At 54.7% G+C, this 18,482-nt stretch overlaps 2 protein-coding genes across 2 annotated transcripts in view; one reads left to right on the top strand and one right to left on the bottom strand.

Annotated features, from left to right (window-relative positions):
- The window catches only part of CORO7 (coronin 7), a 64,587-nt gene that overhangs the window by 27,006 nt on the left and 19,099 nt on the right, over positions 1–18,482 (top strand). The window contains exons 7-9 of the mRNA XM_006874907.1: positions 4,409–4,459; positions 10,481–10,567; positions 10,984–11,066. Of these exons, the coding sequence (XP_006874969.1) occupies positions 4,409–4,459; positions 10,481–10,567; positions 10,984–11,066 (221 nt within the window). The remainder of the gene's footprint in view (positions 1–4,408; positions 4,460–10,480; positions 10,568–10,983; positions 11,067–18,482) is intronic.
- VASN (vasorin) lies at positions 15,317–17,326 on the bottom strand. The gene has a single exon (XM_006874880.1). The coding sequence runs from the start codon at positions 17,324–17,326 to the stop codon at positions 15,317–15,319; it is 2,010 nt and encodes a 669-aa protein (XP_006874942.1).

Here is an 18,482-nt window from a genome sequence, read left to right as displayed (position 1 = left end):
ATACATCATTCTTTATCTCTGTCCCACTTAGCCCATTCAAACATGCCTAATTATTCTCCCATCTGCTTTGTTCTTCCGTTTCCCTCTCCCTCCTTGTATATTGCCCCCCTCCTCTTGAATTACTTTTTTGACAGCTCTAGATCTGTGTCTAGGTGATGGTGGTGCTGGTGAGTTTTGCATGTGGATGGCTAGTTGTTCTAGCACCACTGGTGACGAGACTGTCCTTTCTCAGTTAATGACATTTGCTTTTGTATTATAGTTCAGTTGCTGTACTAGAGTGGGTCTATTTCTGAGCTGTCGGTTCTACTCCCTTGATCTGTCTGTCTGCCCTCTCCCTAACAACATACTCTCTGGATTGCAGGCTTTGACAGAAGTCTTGAATTTTGCTTTTGTTCAATGTTATCAGCTATCTGGATCTTTACATTTTTTGTATAAAATGTATGCAAAGTCCAAGAGTCCCTGTGACCCCTCTCCTCATTTTTGATGCCAACTGCAAGTTTGGGAGGGGCCCTAAGACCATCAACAGAGTCCTGTTATGGCACTCTAGGATTGGCACTGGAGTGCAAACCATATAAGGTAGGCAGTTCAAACCCACCAGTTGCTCTTTGGAAACTCTCAGGCTTGCTATGAGTAGGAATTGACTCAACGACACTTGACAAGAAGACCACCTGCAGTTTTGATAATTCACTGGCAGAACTGAAGAGAACTCTTAAGAGCCTCTGTGCTCGTGATTACAGTGTTTACAGGTGTGATCTAGGTTCAGATCAGCAAGGGGGAGGGGGCCTAGGGTGGAGTCCTGGAGAGTTCCAAGTGTGAGCTTCCAGTTGGTCTCTCTTGTTGGAACCATACAGATGCCATCGGTCTCTCAGCAACCATGTGAGGTATCATGTGCTGAGTACTGACCGTGAAAGCTGCTCTAAAACTTTGTGTCCACTTTCTCAGTGGGATTCAGTCATGTCACAGTCCAGTTGACTGCCCACACGGCTGACCTTCAGCTGCTCCAGAAATTGAGCTGATACCAGTCAAGGTCCCCCACGGTTCGCATTGGCTGTCTGGTTTGGCTGAGGCTCCTCGGTAAATGAAGATACTCTGATCAGGCAGGATATCCCAAGGGCTTACAGGTTATCTCACAGGATCTGAGAAGTCCAGACCCCTTAGTTGTTGTTAAGTACCGGAGTGGGTTCCCACTCATAGTGACGCTGCACAGGGTTTCCGAGGCTATAAATCTTTACGGGAGCAGAAAGCCTCATCTTTTTCCTGCGGAACCACTGGTAGTTTCGAACTGCCAACCTTGAGGTTAGCAGCCCGATTTGTAACCACTACACTACCAGAGCTCCTTAGACCCCTCCATGGTCAAGGTCAATTCTTTATTAAGAAGCTCGTTTAGCACAGTGGTTAAGAGTTAGGCTGGTAGCCTAAAGGTCAGAGGTTCGAACCTACCCTCCTGCTCTCATAAAGACTACAGCCTAGAAAACCCTATGGGGTAGTTCTTCTCTGTTCTCTTAGGTAACTATGAGTCTGAATTGACTGAACAACGTACAACAACAACAACAATCTTTCCCTGCATGTCTTAGAATCAGTTTGTCAACATCTATCTACCGTGCCGAGATTTTGAGTGGAATTGAGTTGAATCTGTAGAATGGAAACAACTGCATTCCTATGTTGAGTTTTCTTGTCTACGAATGTAGAATATCTCTCCAATTATTTAGATCATCTTTGATTTTCTTTCTTCAAAGTTTAAAAAAAAAATAAATTCTTTAATTTCCTAAATACTTTGTCAGCTTTATGTCTAAATATGAGGGGGCTTCATTACCTTTTCCTTCCATCGTTTCACAAACTTTTTGGATATATAGGGGGCCCTTGGATGTATAGGGAGCCCTGGTAATGCCACCAGTTAGATGCTCAACCACAAGTTCAAGGGTGATGCTTCAAGCCCACCTAGCAGCCCTTTGTGACCTGGTGAGCTGCTTCCATAGAGGTCACAGCCAAGAAAACCCAAAAGGGCATTTGGCTCTGTCCCACAAGTCAGACTCAACTCAGTGGCATCTAACAACATTAGTATCTGAGTGTGTTGGCTCAGTGCTAACATAAGTGATACTGTGTTTTTCATTTCAAAGTCTAGCTGTTCTTGTATTTCAGAATTTGAAAGGCATATATGCATATTGAAACAAAGTGGAGCTGTGCTAAGACGTATAAAGGCCAAGCTAATTATCCTCCACCACTGCCAACTCCTCCTCCTGGTAGCCAGCATCAGCAGACCCGTCTATGCTGGCTCAGGCTTTCCAGCACTTGTGAAACTGCAGGAACATGGTCACACCACACAGTGTTGTTCTGCCAAGTCCCTTTTACTGCACCAAGCACTTTATCATGGCTGAGGAGCACTGGTGGCACGCTGAACTAAGCTGCTGACCACAGGGTCGGTGGTGTGAACCCACCCACTGCTCCTTGGGAGAAAGATGAGGCAGTATGTTCCCACAAAGGTTTAGTCTCAGAAACCCTAAGAAGCAGTCTCCTCTGCTCTGTAAGGTTGCTCTGGGTCAACATTGACTCAAGAGCAGTTGGAGAAGCCTGACTTAGCTGCTGTATCGTCCTCCGCAGATACTGTGTTGTTTACAAATGGAAGGTGTGTAGCGACCCTGAGCCAGTCAAGTCTGTCCATGGCATGTTTCAAACTACAGATGTTCATTTTGTATCTCCGTGACATGTGTTGGTGATTGTCACAGTTTCCAACTTTCTCATCATGCTCTTACACACTTAGTAGGCTGCAGTCTAGCGTCAGCATATTTTTCTGTGCGCCGTTGTTGTTGTTAAGTATCGTCAAGTCACTAGGAAACCAAAAACTGTAGGTGACACTTTATGATATTTGCTTTATTGTGTTGGTTTGGGACCGAATCCGAAACATCTCCGAGGTCTACTAATAGTCTCCAGACACAGATTCAGCCCTGTCTTTGCCCCAATTACTATTTTTTATTTAAAAATTTAAAAAGCTCCCATTCAACAGTTTTTGTGCGTTTCTTTGGCGTTTGGTTGTATTTGTCATGTTGCGTAAACATTCTCATGTCTCCATTCTAGTTCTTTCGCTCTCATTAACGTCGTCTCCCTGCCCCCCCAGCCTTCCCATCTGCTCTCTAGAGTAGCAGTTGTCCAGTGGGCCTCATGTGGGTCTGCAGGACACCTGAATGATACTCTGCTTTCTGAGCTCACCTCAAAAAGTTCAAAGGTGACTGCAGGGAAGAGTTTCTGTTCAGAGTTAAGAGTGTCGCCAAATGACGTCTCAGGGATTGCTTCAGTCTGATGGATCCAGTCTTTCTGGATTCTTTGAGAATTTGAAATTCATGTTCCACATTTTTCTCCCTTTCTATCTCAATCCATCAACCGTGACTCTGATCAGAATGTTTGACGGTGATAACCTCTGCCCCCATTCTTCAGACATGTGTAATGTACACATGAACCACCTCCCCCGACACAGGCAGACACACAGTGCCACAGGACTAAGGGTCTGTATGTAGAATAAACACAGACTGCCAACCTCAGGGTCTCTGTCAGTTAGAACCGACTCATTGGCACTTCATAATAATAACAGGCAAGGTATCGGAGGTCCCTGGGTAGAACAAACGGCTTGTGTTTGACTTGTAAAGGTTGACCCTTCACACTCACCCAGTGACTCCACAGAGAAACGTCTGACAGTCTGTTGCTATCAGGATGACAGCCGAGAAAGCCCCATGGAGCAGGTGTGCGCTGTAGCCCAGGGCAGCAGCTCATGAGCTGAAAAAGGCTGTTGATTTTTTTCAATCCAGGCTGTGGGCATTTTCCTTAAGAACACCCTTCTTTCTCTTCTGTGTAGTCAGTCCAGCTGTGTGGAGTGCAGGGTGGACAAGGGTGTCTAAGCTCGTCTTCCCAGGTCAGATACGAAGTTCCTGTGTGCAGAAATGAGACTGTCACATGAACCCTACCTGGCCGGGCCTAGCACAGGGCTGGACACTCATGACCTCCGTTCTAGGCCTCTGTTTCTCCATCTGTGAGGTGGGTGCAGGTCTCCCACTGCCTCCCAAGGTTTGTAACGTGCTTGGTGCCCGGGTCGCAGTAGCTGCTGTCACTGCACCCTGTTTTTCTGGGACACTGGGGCAGGAAAAGGGAGTACTGGTGGCTCCATGGGTTAAGTGTAACACTACTAACAGAAAAGTCGGCGGTACAAACCCACCGGAAACATGAGGCAGTGTGCTCCTATGCAGGCTGACAGCCTCTGGGGAAGTTCTCTTCTGTCCCCGTAGGTTCTCAGAGTCAGAACTGAGTGGGTGGCATCACAGCTCTGGTTTGGGGAGCAGGAAGCAGGATTCTGCCCTTTCAGTGAGAGGTGCTCTGTGTGGCAGACCCCAGCTCACCTGCCTCCTCCTCTGCTCTTTTTCAGGACAAGCAGCTGCGGGTCTTTGACCCCCGAGCCAAGGCCAAGGCCTCACAGGTGAGTTTGAGTGGGTTCACCCCTCTGAAGGGTTCCACCGATGGAGGTGAGACAGGCCCAGCCCCTCCGCCTCTGTGGTGAGGCCCAGGAGACACCTGGCCATCAGGTTCCCTTTGCAGAGCCTCTTTCTGGGAAACTGACGGGAAGGGCCAAATCCTGATGACAGGGTGGGGCACAGCCAGGCTGCCCACAGGCCACCGGTGGAGGAGTCCTGTGGCTTTGGAAAGTTAATTTCAGATTCTGACTTCCTGCTTTCCTGGAGAAGACACTTGCTCCCACCCTCCCCACCCCAGCTCTAGAGCCTTTGACGCAAGTGGGACCTGCTGGTCGAAAGAACTCACGCATGTCTGAGGGTGTCTGGGCGCATACTGTCTGCTTGCATTGTTGTGCGGCTGCTGAGTTTCCAGTGGGGAAGCCGGCCTCAGGCATCAAACCTCTGGGGAATCATTCACTCACTGCAAAGTTTTGGGCTGGGGGGGCGTGCAATATAGTCCCGGTGCTTCGCCTTCTCTTATGAAGGACACGCATGTATGGGGCCTGCCCCCAAGCAGTTATGGGGATGGCTCTGGGCGGGGTGTCCTCAAGTGGTTAATGCCCTTGGCTACTAACCAAAAGGTTGGCCATTCCAGTCCATCCAGAGGCGCTCTGGAAGAAAGACCTGGTGGTCTGCTTCTGAAAAACCTGTGGCTCAGTGAATGTCAAACTGGTGCTCTGTTCTGTCAGCCTTCACTCAGTTCACAGTAAAAAGTCCAAAACGAAAAACAGAAAAAGCCCCTGTGGGGCACAGTTCTACTCTGACTCATATGGGGTCGCCATGAGTGGAAGTCTACTTTGGCAAGGGGTGACTGTGGATGGGGCGGCTGTTTGCTCCCCTGAGGAGCTGACCTTGGAGCTGAGCCTGGACAGCCTCTGCGATGGAGGAGTGGGCCCGCGGCAAGAACCCGCCCTCTGGCTGTTTTGAGAAAGAGTTTTTGTTGTGTTTGTAAGGTGGTAAAATATACTAAACATAAAATTTGCCTTTATAATTTGGGAGTGTTTTAAGCAGGAAGTAGAGCAAGCAGCTTTCTGTTTTTAGAAAGATCTTTCTAGAAGATTCTTCCCTGAGAAAGGTGATCTCCAGGGTGGGAAGAGCCAGGCCCATCACAGACACCCCTTTTCCATTTGTTAGACTTGTTCTGTACTCTGATTGTGGGGGCAGCAGCCAGCCCAAACCAGCCAGAGAGCCTCCGACATTCCTCCCCCACAGTCACGCACATAAAATCCTGTTTATGTAGCAAATGGAAACTTTTTGGCCTAGAAAGTTTAGTCAGTGCCGTATCTGACAGGGCTGGGTTGGCAGGTAGAAGGGTCCTGGCGGCTTGGCCAGCCCCCCCCCCCCCCCCCGTGCCCCTCCTCTCCTATAGCTGGCGGGCTGGTTGCTGTTCACATTGCAAGATGAGTGTGAGTGTGAGAAGGAACCTGGCTCCAAAGCTTGCTTTGGCAGTCCTTCAAGCCTTTGTGTAGAAAGGGGTTTCTGGACTCCACTTGAAGGGAGGGACTAAGCTGCCACCAGCTCTCTCAGGTGTCCTCTCCCACCAGGAGCCCGTCTTCCTGTGTCCCTACTCTGCCTCCTCTCTTCCCTCCTTTTCCTCCTCCTTCCAACCTTCCTCTTCCTGAAAGGGGGAGGCTGGAGGCGGTGACTGATGCCGCTGAGGTGGAGACATGTGGCTGCTATCCAAGGGCCTGCTCAGAGCAGAGAGTGGATCTGATCCTGCGGGGAGCCCCCCCTTGAAGGGGCTTCTTGGCCAAGGAGACCTGGGAAGTGTGGGGGTGGCCCCATGCCCCCGCTCCCAGCTGCTGGGACTATGCCTGTACTAAGCCTTGGGGCGGGGGCTGTGAAGCCTGGACTGCTGCCCTCCACTAGCCCTGCCCCCACTTCCGCCCAGGGCATCTGGCCCACACCTGGCTTCTATTAGTTAGACGGCTGCTGGCGGCCAGGGTCGGTATGAGCTGAGGGGCCAGCTCAGGGGAACCCTCTGGGAGCAGTCTGTTCCTGACACCTACCTTCCTGGCTAGTTGGGGACCTTTGGGACGGCAGGGGCTTCAGGTGGGGTCTCTGTCTTCTGATCTTGCCTAGGTGCCATAGGGTCCTGAGTCTCACATCACTGTTCAGAATCTGGAGATGGGACTGAAGGTGGGGTCTGGGAGGCTTGTCTTCACCGTGACCTTGGGGGCCTACCTCTGACAACCTGAGTCTGGATGGGAAGACATGAGGAAGTTCCCTTTTGTTCACCTCCGTTCTTTGTGGTCCAGCCTGTAGCCCTTTGCTTCCCATCCCTGTTGTCAAGGCTGGATCTTGGTGTGAGTCCTCCCAGCTCACAGTGTGTGTGTGTGGGGGGGGGGGGGGCGGGCGGTGCTGGCTTTCCTCTGCCTTCCGCCCCCACTCACCCCTACTCCTGAGAAGTCGTGCCTGGCTGAGAGAGTCGGTGGTGGGGGTCTTACAATTTTGCAGAAGGTTCCCTGGCCTTGAGGAAGGAGCCTGCTGCAGCCATCCTGCCTCACAGGAAGTATCATGAGTACTGAGCTGGGGCTTTGGTTGCAGTGCTGGAATGCTGGGTATATGCCTGGGCCCAGGGCACTGGGCAACTCACTGGCCACACCCCTCCTGTTCCTATTTTGGGAGACCTGAGGGGCAGGTGAAGCCTTTGTGGTGCTTCTCCACGTATAGGATCTGCATCCCCCCCATCTCAGAGAGGGAGGCCCTGGGGCCAGGCCTTGAGATTTAGGAGCACCTTGCAACTTCCTCTCCCTTCTATGACAGGCTGGGCCTTGGGGTAACAAGACACCTGGGTCCAGCAGCAGTCTTGAGAATGAGACTCTGAGGTCCTATGGTCAGGGACGAGGGTCTTTCCATTTTGAAACAAAACCCCTCCAGGGTTCTGGTGATGGTGCAGGGGTCAGTGGCACCCCTTCCTGGCATGAGGGGTTCCTGTGGCCCTTTGGAAAAACCCATCAGGGAGCATTGGGCTGCAGCTGGAGCTCCTGCTTGGTCTCAACCTGCCCAAGGCCCCAGTCCCCAAAAGTGGGCGCGAGCTTCGTGTCCACCACCCACCCGCCTGCATCACCTGCCCTGCCCAGTCTGCATGTCCTGGGCCAGACCTGGCTCTCACCCCCAGGGTAAGGGTTCCTGCAGTAGTGTGTGTTGAGTGAGACACACACACACACACACACACACCCTCCCTCTGCTCCACACACGAGTGACTGCAGGCTTTTGGCTTTCTGAGTTGCTAACTCTTCATCTGAAAATCAAGAATGGTAACATCTTGGAGGCTAAGGAGGCCTCTAGTTGTCTCGTTAAAAAAAGTTTTATATTTTTTCTTGAAGCATGCATGACATACATGTTGTTATTACATGCCTTGAAGTCCATTTCAATTCATGGTGACCCCATGTGACGGAGTACAACTGTCACGTGGAGTTTTCTAGGCTGTCCTCTTTATGGGAGCAGATTGCTTTTCTTCTGGATAGGTGCTTGGTGAGTTTGAATTACCAACCAGCAACCTTTCGCTTAGTTGCCAAACACTTAATCATTGTACCACCAGGGAGGGCTCCAGGCCTCCAGCTGTGTTGCTGGGTGACTTAGGGCAGATGACTTCCTCTCTCTGTGTCTGTGGTTTTCCCGGGTTTTAAATAGGAAGATAGGAAACATGGACCCCAAGGCACATGCTGTCCCCACCTGTGCCTCGGCATTGCAGGCTTTGCCACAGCCTTCTTCACCACTGCAGCCACCACACCCCCAACACCTGGCCTCTGTCCCTCTAGCCCCCAGCCCCTCGTACACACTGGTCCCCTGCCCTGCGCACACTACCAGCTCTTCGTTATCTTTCAGAGGCACCTCCGACCCCTTCCATCTCCCTCCATCAGTTATACTGTCACTGTATTCTCTTCTTAGTCTTAAAAGATGTCGTTTTGAAATGTGCCAGGCACAGTTCTGAGTACTCCGTGTGTTAACTCTTGACTTCTCCCTAAGTTTGAGCTACCGACCTCTACTCTACCCACTGTGTGATCCTATTGTTGTTATGTGCCATGGAGTCGGTTCCAACTCATAGCGACCCTGTACAGGGTTTCCGAGGCTGTAAATCTTTACGGGAGCAGAAAGCCTCATCTTTCTCCTGCAGAACAGCTGGTAGTTTCGAACTGCTGACCTTGCGGTTCGCAGCCCGATTCGTAACCACTACGCTACCAGAGCTCCTTTATTTGGCTCCCTTCTGCCTTCTCCAACAGACCTGTATCTTTCTCGAGTTTGAGGCCTTTTCCTGTTTGGTTCAGGGTATCCCCAGATCCCAGCCCAGTGTGTGGCTTACATGTTCCTGTTTTGAAACAATACCTGAGCTGCTCTTCCTCCCTGAGTTCTAAAGCTCATGGCGAGACCCCTCCCCTTTGGGTGCTGGCCTGCGAAAGCCTCTAATGTCATGAGTGAACGTCCCCTGCTGCTTAATCAAGGGAGTGTCTGCACACTGATTCGTGGTGTAGGGTGCGACTGGTCAGTGCCCTGACCTTTGCCCTAACCTCTGGCCCCTCTTGCATGGAAAGAGGTATATGGAGCCTTGGTTCTTGGGCTCCAGCCCCCACTTCCTGTGCTGGCTGAAGCCCAGTTGGGGGAGATGGGGGGTGGTGTAGGGAAGAGTGAGAAAAGCCCCTTGAATGACACAGAGCTGTTTCCGATGGTCTCCCACGCTGGGGTCGGCCTCCACGGGGGCAGGGCGCAGGGCCCTGGGCCAACTCCTCACAGGCCCTCCCTCCATCATTCATTCCCAAGGAGACCGTGGGAAGCTTGGAGGAAGCTGGCCATGGTTTGGGTTGAGCTATTTTTGGTAACAGGGTCCCTCATCTGAGGCTCCAGGGGCCAGGGTGACTGGGAAGGGGCTGTTTGCATTTCCTCTGGCTCCCCTCTGCTCCCCAGCACGGGCCCATGGAGACCTGGCCATCCGCCTTCACTCATGGGGGGATCTCTCTTTCCCTCCCTGGGGCTCATTTCCACGCAGCTTTCCTGCTTGCTGTCCAGTACCACTGGTGGCCAAGAAACTCACACTTCACTCTCTCAGGGGACCATGCCTCAGAGCCTGGCACGGGCCCTCACCAGATCCAGTCGGCGGCACCAGGAGGAGGAGTAGGGCGCATCCCCTCGATTTGCATGGCACTTTTGTGCAGGCCTGTGTTTTCAGAGTGGACTCAGACATGCCATGCGGCAGCCCTGTTGGTGTACTAGCACGATGCATCCTTTAGGCCAGCTGTCCAGGCCAGCGTGCCACTGCCTTGAGTCTCCACAGCTGTGGGGAGCAGGGCCAGGGGTGAGCCAGGCACAGCAGTGGAGAGACTTCACCACAAATCAACCCCGCTGGCATCGAGGCAGTTCCGACTCCTTAGGATAGAGTGCAACTGTCTGTTAGTGTTGCTGGGGTTGTCAGCTTACAGATGCAGATGATCACTTGTCCTCCTGTGGAGCGGCTGGTGGGCTTGAACTGCCAACTTCAGTTAATAGCTGAACTCTTTAACCCTTGTGCCAGCAGGGCCCCTTCTTCATGCTAAACCACAAGACAAAAGTCATGGCCATCAGGTCCATTTTGTGTCAGAGGCAGGTCGAGCGCAGTGGAACTGCCCATTGAGTTTCGAAGGCTCTCCTCTTTGCAGGAGCAGACTGCCTCATCTCCTTCCCAAGACTGATTCAAGCCACCAACTTTTGGGTTAGCCGCCAAGTGCTTAATCGCTGCACCACCATGGTACCTTTATGGACATTTAGGAGGGGGCTAATTAAGTGTGGGGGATGGCCGCCAGGTCTGCCGTCTTCATTCAGGTACCCACCCCAAGTATGTGCTCGCTCACCCTCTCTCAACCCAGACCCTGAACTTCCAAGGGGAAGACCCATTTTCCTTGCCTTTGAGGTTCCTGGGAGGGCTTGGTGGCAGAACTTCCTGATCTGGGGTCTGCTCTGGCCCTCATTACCAGTGGGGACCCCGGTGGTTCAGCCATTTCTTCCTCCCACAGTGCACACAAGCTCATGAGAACTGCAGGGCCGGCCGACTGGTGTGGACGGGCACCCAAGAACACCTTGTGTCCACAGGAACCAACCAGGTAGATTCCCCGGGTGATCCCAGAGCCGCATGCCCAGCACTGAGTCGGGGGAGGGCCATGGGAGTTAGCGTCTGTCAGCCAGTCTCAGGCCTGTCCATATACGGGGCCCCAATCCCACAACTGGGTCTCAGAGCCTCAGGGGACCACCGTCTGCTGAAAAAACGGGCACATTCCATCTGCAGTAGCTCAGCTTGACCCCAGGAAGTGTGACAGCCCCACAGGGACCAGAGTCCGTAGAGGGAACCGCCCCTTGTCCTTTGTCACTTAGGGACTCTTAAAGGGGCAGAGTGGGAACGTCCAAGCTCATCTCCTGCCAGGTTCTGCACCCTTCACTCTGGTCTCCCCTGAGGTTTTGAGCTGGGCAGAGGGTCAGTCTCCCTGAGCCCCTCTCTGCGCCCCCCTGTCTCTCCCTGCAGATGCGGGAGCGGGAAGTGAAGCTCTGGGACACCCGGCACCTGGCCAGCGCACTGACCTCCCTCACCCTGGACACCTCACCAGGGTAGGATCCCCCATGTGCTGGCTCCCCGAGTCCAGACTCTGAACAGCTTCACTGGGGAGGGTTTCTCCAAGGGGCTGGGTCTTGGGGTACGCAGAGTGTGCCTGAGCCATGGTCCAGCACCCTGGCCTGGCACCCAATGAGCAGGGTTGATAAGATGACTTTTATGGGCAGGTGAACCTGTCTGACCACATCTGATCTAGCCCCGCCCAGCCCCATGTGGTCTGAGGGTTCATACTGGGCCACTAAATGCCACGCTGGTGTGTGTGTTGGCATTTGTGATGGAGGCTGCAGACTGACAGACTCGAGGCAGGAGGTCCGAGTTTCTTGTTGAGAAGTGCCATCGAGTCAGTTGCAACTCTTCACAACCCTGTATAGGGTTTCTGAGGGGCAGCTGGTGGATTTAACTGCTGGGGATCCAGTGCTGAGCCACAGCGCCACACTCACTTGATCTTGCTGCAGTGTACTGATGGGACTGGGGACCCGGTCAGGCTGAGGCTACGATGACTCTGCCAGTGTTGATGAGGCCCACCCAGTACTATCTCGTGCCTCATCCCTCTTTTCCCTCCCCCAAAGAACTGTGTGGATGAGGGTTTGTGGACAAGTGCCGTGAGCACCTGGGAGAACCAGTCCATCCTGTGTGGGTCTGTGAGCACTGGCTGACCCTGCCACCCCAGCCATCTTAGGCTCCAGACCCAAACAAACTGAGGGCCAGCATTTGCAGAGGGCTCAGTGACCCGTCCCCTTCAGTCCACACAGCCTCCCGCGTCACAGCAGAGGAAACCGAGCCTTGGTGAGGTTCAGGGACCTGCCAGGTTTAGGGCGTGGGGCAGGAACAGGACTTGGTTCCATTTCTCTCTGAGCACAGTGCATCTCATCCTTGGCTTGGCAGGGCTGGCTAGCCCGGGACTTTCCCGGGCTGGACACTGGGGATCTGGGAATGTGGGGGCCCCTCCCCCTTCATTTTACCGCCAAGAAAATGGTGGTTAAGGATAGGGTTGCAGTGCTAACTCTAGCTGTATGCCTGTTTTTGCTTCTGCCGGGGGGCTGAGTGAGACCCTCTTGTGGCAGAATCATGGTCAGTCCTCTCATGTGACCCAGACAGGACCAGGAATCTGGGCCGGGCATTTTATAGATGAGTAAGCAAAGGTCAACTGGGTTGCTTCTCTCCCTGCTCTGCCAGACCTGTCTGGGTGTGGGGGTCAGTTCAGAGAGGAGCCCATCAGCACCCACCCCTGCCTGGGCGGAGTCAATCCAAGGCGTTCAGCTCCAAGTGCAGCAGGCTCTACATGCCCCACGTCTCCTCTGCCGTGTCCTCCTGCCCAGTCAGTCTCCCCACCGCCCCCAGGGCCCAAACTGCAGATGAGCTGGATGAGTGGCCAGTACCCAGCAGGAGCATGAAGACACCACTTCTGTTCTTGGGGGCAGTTCTGCCCAGGGTGGCCCCTGCAGGGGTTAACAAGACACAGCCTCCAAGGTGCCATTGGCCAAGGCTGACCCTGTAATTTGGGTGGTTAAGAATAGCCGTGTAGGACCAGCAAGGTCTGGAATTTCTCAAATTGCTCCCAGATGGATAGACAGGCCAGAGTCCCCTCACCCAGCCCTGGCCCTGCCTGCCAGCCTGACCCCTAGCAGGGGAGTTGGGACCCTCCAGCTCACCACTAAGCTGCTGAGCACCAAGGGTGCCTGTCTGCGTCTGGGCTGATCTGAGTGGTGCCACAGCCCTGCCCCCGGGCTCCCTGAGACTGGAGCCCCTTACAGGCCCTGCTGCTGTGGGGGTGCTGGGACACTGGGAGGGGTTAGCCAGGGGGCTAACAGGCACCTCTGTGTCTCCCCCACCCCCACTTTTCCTCTTTACATACTTCCAACTTGATTGGGGTGGAACCGTCTTTGTCTTTGCATGTGTAAGAGATAGAGGGGCCAGGGTCAGGACATACCCAGGGCATGTACCTTCCACTCTGTGTCTTCTCACTTCCCACGAGGAGAGAGGAGCCAGCCGGGAGCCAGGACCCACCCCAGGGCATTGGGGTCCTACACTGAGAAGTAGGGTCTGGCCACTGGTGTCCACTTGGTGCCAGGCCCAGTGCTGGGTGTGTGGACCAGAGTGCTGACCAGAGCCCAGGCCTTTCTCTGGGCAGGGGGTACAGAGTCAACACCTGGACCTTTGTGTATTCACTTGGAGTGAGTCTCTAAGTGCATATGTGTTAGTGAGCTGTAAGAATGGGTGTGTACGAGGATGTGAGTGTGTATGTTAGCAGGTGGCCGAGTGACTTGTGAGTTGGAGAGCGAGTGAGTGTGAGGGCACGTGTCCGTTTGAGTACATGGAGTGAGCGTGTGCGAGAACGAATGGATTGTTTGCGGGCCGGAAGTGAGTGTGCAGCAGGCCTCGGGTGTGTGTGAGAGGGTGTGAGGCTGTGCAGCTGCGTTATGTGGAGTGTGAGCAGACACCTTAGAGCCTCCTGTGTGTCTTTTCCAGGTGGGCATTACTCTGTGAGGGGGGTCTGTTGGGATAAGATGAGTGTGTCACCCATTTTGCCCAGGCCCTGGCACACGTGTTAGAATTGTTCTGACTTGGCTCCCCATTTGCTCCGTGATCTGATGTGACACCCCAATTACCTTTCTTGGGAGGGCTGGTGTGTCCAGCCCCCTTCCTTGGGGTCCCCCCACCGCAGCCATGCTGTGCTATCTCACATAGCCCAAGCCTGGCTGAGCAGCAAAAACATTTACTCGGCAGCCACAAGCCCACAAAGGCCCCTTTGACAGGCGCCGAGAGGGGGTGGGAGGTGGTTTTGCTGCTCACGAGCTGATCCCCTAATAGCACACAGGCCTCTGGGAAATCCACCTGGGCTGCTGCTGCCTCCTCGGGAGGAAGGGGCCCCACTCAGGACCCCTGCCCTCACCCACTGCCCGCTGTGACCCGCACCCGCCTCCTAGGCTTGGGGCCAGCCCTCGGAGCCACTAATTGAATCCAGAGCACGCGTGGCCTGGTTGGCTCTTGCTGACATCAACGCCCCCACCACAGAGCCTGTGCCTCAAACTGGGCCACCACCTCCCGCCAGCCTTTGTGGGCCTCTCCAAGACTCCAGAACCCCTCCGTCTGCCCTGCCCTGGGCCGAGGTGATGAGGACAAATTGTGTGTATCCACCAGCTGCTGTCCCTGAGCTCTGGCACCCTGTAATTGGCCCTGCCACAGCCCATGGCTTTCCTGGAAAACACTCCCACTTCCGGGGTTTCTGGAAACCCTAGATACATCCTAGTGCAGGGGGTAAAGGGTCAACACAGGGCCACCAGGCCTGGCACTGACCTTTAGTCCTGTCCCTAAGCTGCCTGCCCTCAACTACCACTCCCCTCCACAGCTAGGGAAATGCGTCCCACCTGGGACTTGGTCCCAGGACCACTTGTGGGACCATGGAAGGACATTGTGAACCACTCAACAGACTGGCCCTGTGGAATCCTCCTGTCCCTCTCCCAACATGACCCCCCCAGAGCAAGTTCAGTCCTTGTTTCTGCTGCTGGTGGACAGCTGGGTAGGTTAAAGCTCTCTCCTCATCGGAGGCCATCATCTCCCATCCCCTGTAACCGCCTGGGAGGATGCCCTTCTAAAGCCAAGGATTGCTGACTAGAACCTGGTTCCCATCAGGGAGCTGGGTCCCAGCCTTCCTTGGTTTATCTCCTCTCCGCCACGCCTGGAGAAAAACACGTGTTTCATTTTATTTTTTATTTTTCTTACAAAAGGCCTTCATGTCATCGTTTGTCTTAGAAAAATTAAAGTCCTTGTCTCTGGAAAACACTTTCCCAGAATAAATGGGAAAGGCTCTCTTATAAATATATTTAAAAAACAAAACAACAGAAGCAAAACGTGGTCCTAAAGCGGAGTCTGCCTTTCCAGTTTCTTTGGTTCCTTTGCTTCTGGGGCTAAGGCTGCTCCCCTTTCCCTGTGTTCTCTCTGGGGACCTCCTTCACTGGTCCCCAGCCTCCAGGGCAGGGGAGGCCCAGCAGGCTGAGACCTGTGTTACCAGCACACAGGCCGGGCCTAGCCTGACCCCAGGGGATTGCACTTGCAGAAGATGGACAGGGTTGTCCTTGAGACAGGAGCTGCTTGGGCTCTAGAGGGACCATGGAGGTCATTACCATCTCACAGATGAGAAAAACGAGGTTCAGAGTGGCACCGCGGCTGGTCCTGTCCTACAGAACGAGGACTTCCTGGGTGGTCTGGTGGCAGGGGGCACTGGTTGGTCCCATCATGCACTGGATTAGATGTAGGGCTTAGAGGGACGGGGCCCTTGGAGGATGGGCCCCGGATAGCCCATGAGTGGCACCTCGCACTCAGGCCCGCCCACTGGAACCTCCCCACCTTCAGTCACCTTGGGGCCTGGCTCCAGGGGGGCCTTCACCCCCTCCAGCTCCAGGGGCCCAGCCCCTGGCCCCACCTGCCCCTTGCTCCTAGCAGCTGCAGCTGCTTGCCCCCTCCGCATGCAGTAGGCTGCCCCCACGGCTGCTAGGGCAGCCAGCAGCACTGCGGCCAGAGTGGGCGCAATGAGCAGGGGCAGATTGCCCTCTCGTGCCTGAGTGACGGGTGCGTGGTTGGAGCGGACAGCCGGGGGGGTGTGGGCCTCCCCGCAGGCCTCCTCATCCCCGGCCCCCAGGGCTCTGACACAGATGGAGTAGGTGGCATTGGGTTGTAGCTGGGTGACCGTGTACTCAGCAAGCCTGGCGGGCAGCCGCAGTGTAACTGGTCGCTTGTCAGGGCCCGAGAGGTTGCGGTAGGTGAGGCGGAGAGTCTTCAGTTGTGCAGTGCTGTGTAGGTAGCGCTGGAGCCCTACCCGCAGGGAGGTGGGGCTCACGGGCTCCACCCCCAGGGGCAGGGGCCATGGCACCATGGGTGTGGTGGGCACAGGGCTAGCTCGTGGCCCCTGCCTCAGCCGACTCTCACAGTACAAACCTGTAAAATTCTCAGGACACAGACATGACATGTGGCGTTGAGGCCCCATGTGACAAGTACCTCCATTGAAGCAGGTGGACAAAGGGCAGTTCTGGGGCTGAGGGGCAGGCCGTGTGGTGGGCAGGGGGGTGGGAGGTTGACTGGGTGCCTGGGTGGTGAAGTCTGTGAGATGGAGCCTGGTGGGTGCCTCGCTGGACCGGGAGGGTGATGGCTCCCTCATGGTGGGCCTGGTGGTAGGCGGGGTGGGGGTGGTGGTGGTGGCTGGGCAGCCAAAGTCAGCGTAGTCCAGCTGCAGGAGGAGCCGACCGGCATTCTTGGGTGGGAAGTGGCAGCGCGTCTCCTCAGGACTGGCCAGTGTGACCCGGCTTTCACGTACCCACTGGCCAAACCAGCTCAGGGGACACAGGCAGTTGAAGGGGTTGCGGGCAGCTGCCAAGAGCCGCAGGCGGGGGAAGAGACCAGGAAGGTTGGATGGGAGGGCCTGGAGGCTCAGGTTGCTGAGGTCCAGTTCCTGCAGAGCCGTTAGACCGTCCAAGTCCTCGGGCCGCAGCTGGGCGATGCGGGGGTTGCCAGCCAGCCGCAGACGAGTCAGACCCCGTAGACTGCAGACAGCGGGCGGCACGCGCTCCAGCTGGTTGTCGGACACATCCAGGTCATGCAGGTTTTGCAGTGGTCCTAGAAGGCCCTCGTCCAGCTGCTGTAGCCCCAGGCCTGCCAGCCGCAGGGCCTCCAAGTTGGCAGCCTGCAGGGTGCCTGCTCCCAGCTCTGGCAGGTGGTTGTGGCTGAGATCAAGCAGCAGCAGGCGAGGTAAGCGCATAGGAGGCAGTGCCCGGAGCTCGTTGTCTTGCAGCTTGAGCTCCAGGAGGTGGTCCAACGCGTCGAAGGCCCCGAGCTCGATGTGATGGATAGAGTTCTTGCCCAGGTAGAGACGCTCAAGACGCCGTAGGCCACGGAACGTCTCATTGGTGACCTCACGGAGGAGGTTGCCACTCAGATCCAGATTACTGAGGTTGGCCAGTGGCTGGAAGACCCCGCCAGGCAGGCTGGCAATCTGGTTTTGTGACAGGTCCAGCAGCTGCAGGCCGGGCAGGCTGACAAAGCTGCCCACATCTAGCGTAGTGATGTTGTTCCCAAAGACATACAGGTCAGTTGTGTCAGGTGGCAAGTCTTGGGGCACCGTGAGGCCCTTGCGGGCGGCACAGAACACTGTCCGAGGCTGGCTGCACTGGCAGCCAGGTGGACAGCCCAGCCCCCCGGGTCCCAGCGCCAGCAGCAGCAGCAGGGGCAGTAACAGCAGGGGTGGGGGAGTCCTGATGCACATCTTCTGGTCCCTGGGAGCAGAAAAGAGAGGGGAGGCTGTGAGTCAGCGGCCCAGTTGAGGCTGGAGAATTCACCCATCTCCTGCTCAAGATGGAAGCAGCAGTTGAGAAGTCAAATGACGTATTTATTGCATTAGGCAAATCTGTTGCGCAAGATGCTTTAAAGCGTTTAAGTCAAAGATGTCAGTTTGAGGACTGGGGTACGTCTGTCCCAAGCCACGGTATTTTCAGTAGCTTCGTTTGCATGTGAAAGTTAGTGAATGAGGAGGACTGTAGAATTGATGCATTTGAATTACAGTTTTGGTGACTTAATATTAAAAGTACCATGGACTGTCAGAAGAACCCACATCTAATTTGTGTTAGCAGTACAGCCAGAACGCTCCTTAGAAGCCAGGATGATGGGATTTGTCTCTCATATTTTGGACGTAGTATCAGGAGGGACCAGTCCCTGGAGAGGGACATGATGCTTGGAACAATGGAGGGTCAGTGAAAAAGAGTTCAAGCCCCTAAAAAGATGGATTGACCCTGTGGCGGCAGCAGTGGGCTCCGATAAACCAATTGGGAGGACAGTGCCGGACTGGGCAGTGTTCATTCTGCTGTGCATATAAGGACGCTAGGAGTCTGAACCGACTAGATGGCACTTAACTACAGCAACCTGCTTGAGAAGGTGCCTGAAAGTCAGTACTTCCCAGAGGCCCTAAATCCAGCAGCTATGGTGGTTAGGAGAAGGGTCCCAGCACCCCAGCCCATTTCCTGTCCTGCCCCTACCGTAATATAAAACAGTGTGATATCCCTTTTTGATATCAGTTGCTGCTTCCTGGACAATCAGAGCTCTGGGGGTGAGGGGTGGGAATGCATTTGGAAGTTAACACAGGACCCAGTACAACACCTCAGAGACTCAGTGACCAAGGACAGCATCCTCCTTTCTCCTGAAGTAGCATGGCCGGGCCCAATAAGAACAGGCTCCCGGAGCACAGGGTCTACTGAGGTGGCCAGGGAGGGGTGGGCATCCTGGGGGCCGGAGGAAGCTGCTCCACCCACAGTAGTGAGTGACTGAGCGTGTAAGCAGAGAAGCTGGCCGGCTAACTGCCACCAATTGAGACCGCAGCCCTGAGACTTCCCATGGAAACTATCAGGATCGGTGTTTTTCCACTTGTG

This window comes from Chrysochloris asiatica, unplaced genomic scaffold, assembly GCF_000296735.1.
Source record: "Chrysochloris asiatica unplaced genomic scaffold, ChrAsi1.0 scaffold00305, whole genome shotgun sequence".
NCBI classification, from domain to species: domain Eukaryota; kingdom Metazoa; phylum Chordata; class Mammalia; order Afrosoricida; family Chrysochloridae; genus Chrysochloris; species Chrysochloris asiatica.
Note: the sequence above shows the minus strand (reverse complement) of the source record. Positions and strands in the feature narration are given on the sequence as shown.

Excerpts from the sequence above, each read along its gene's own strand:
- VASN (XM_006874880.1), bottom strand. The coding sequence starts at position 17,326 with ATGTGCATCAGGACTCCCCCACCCCTGCTGTTACTGCCCCTGCTGCTG.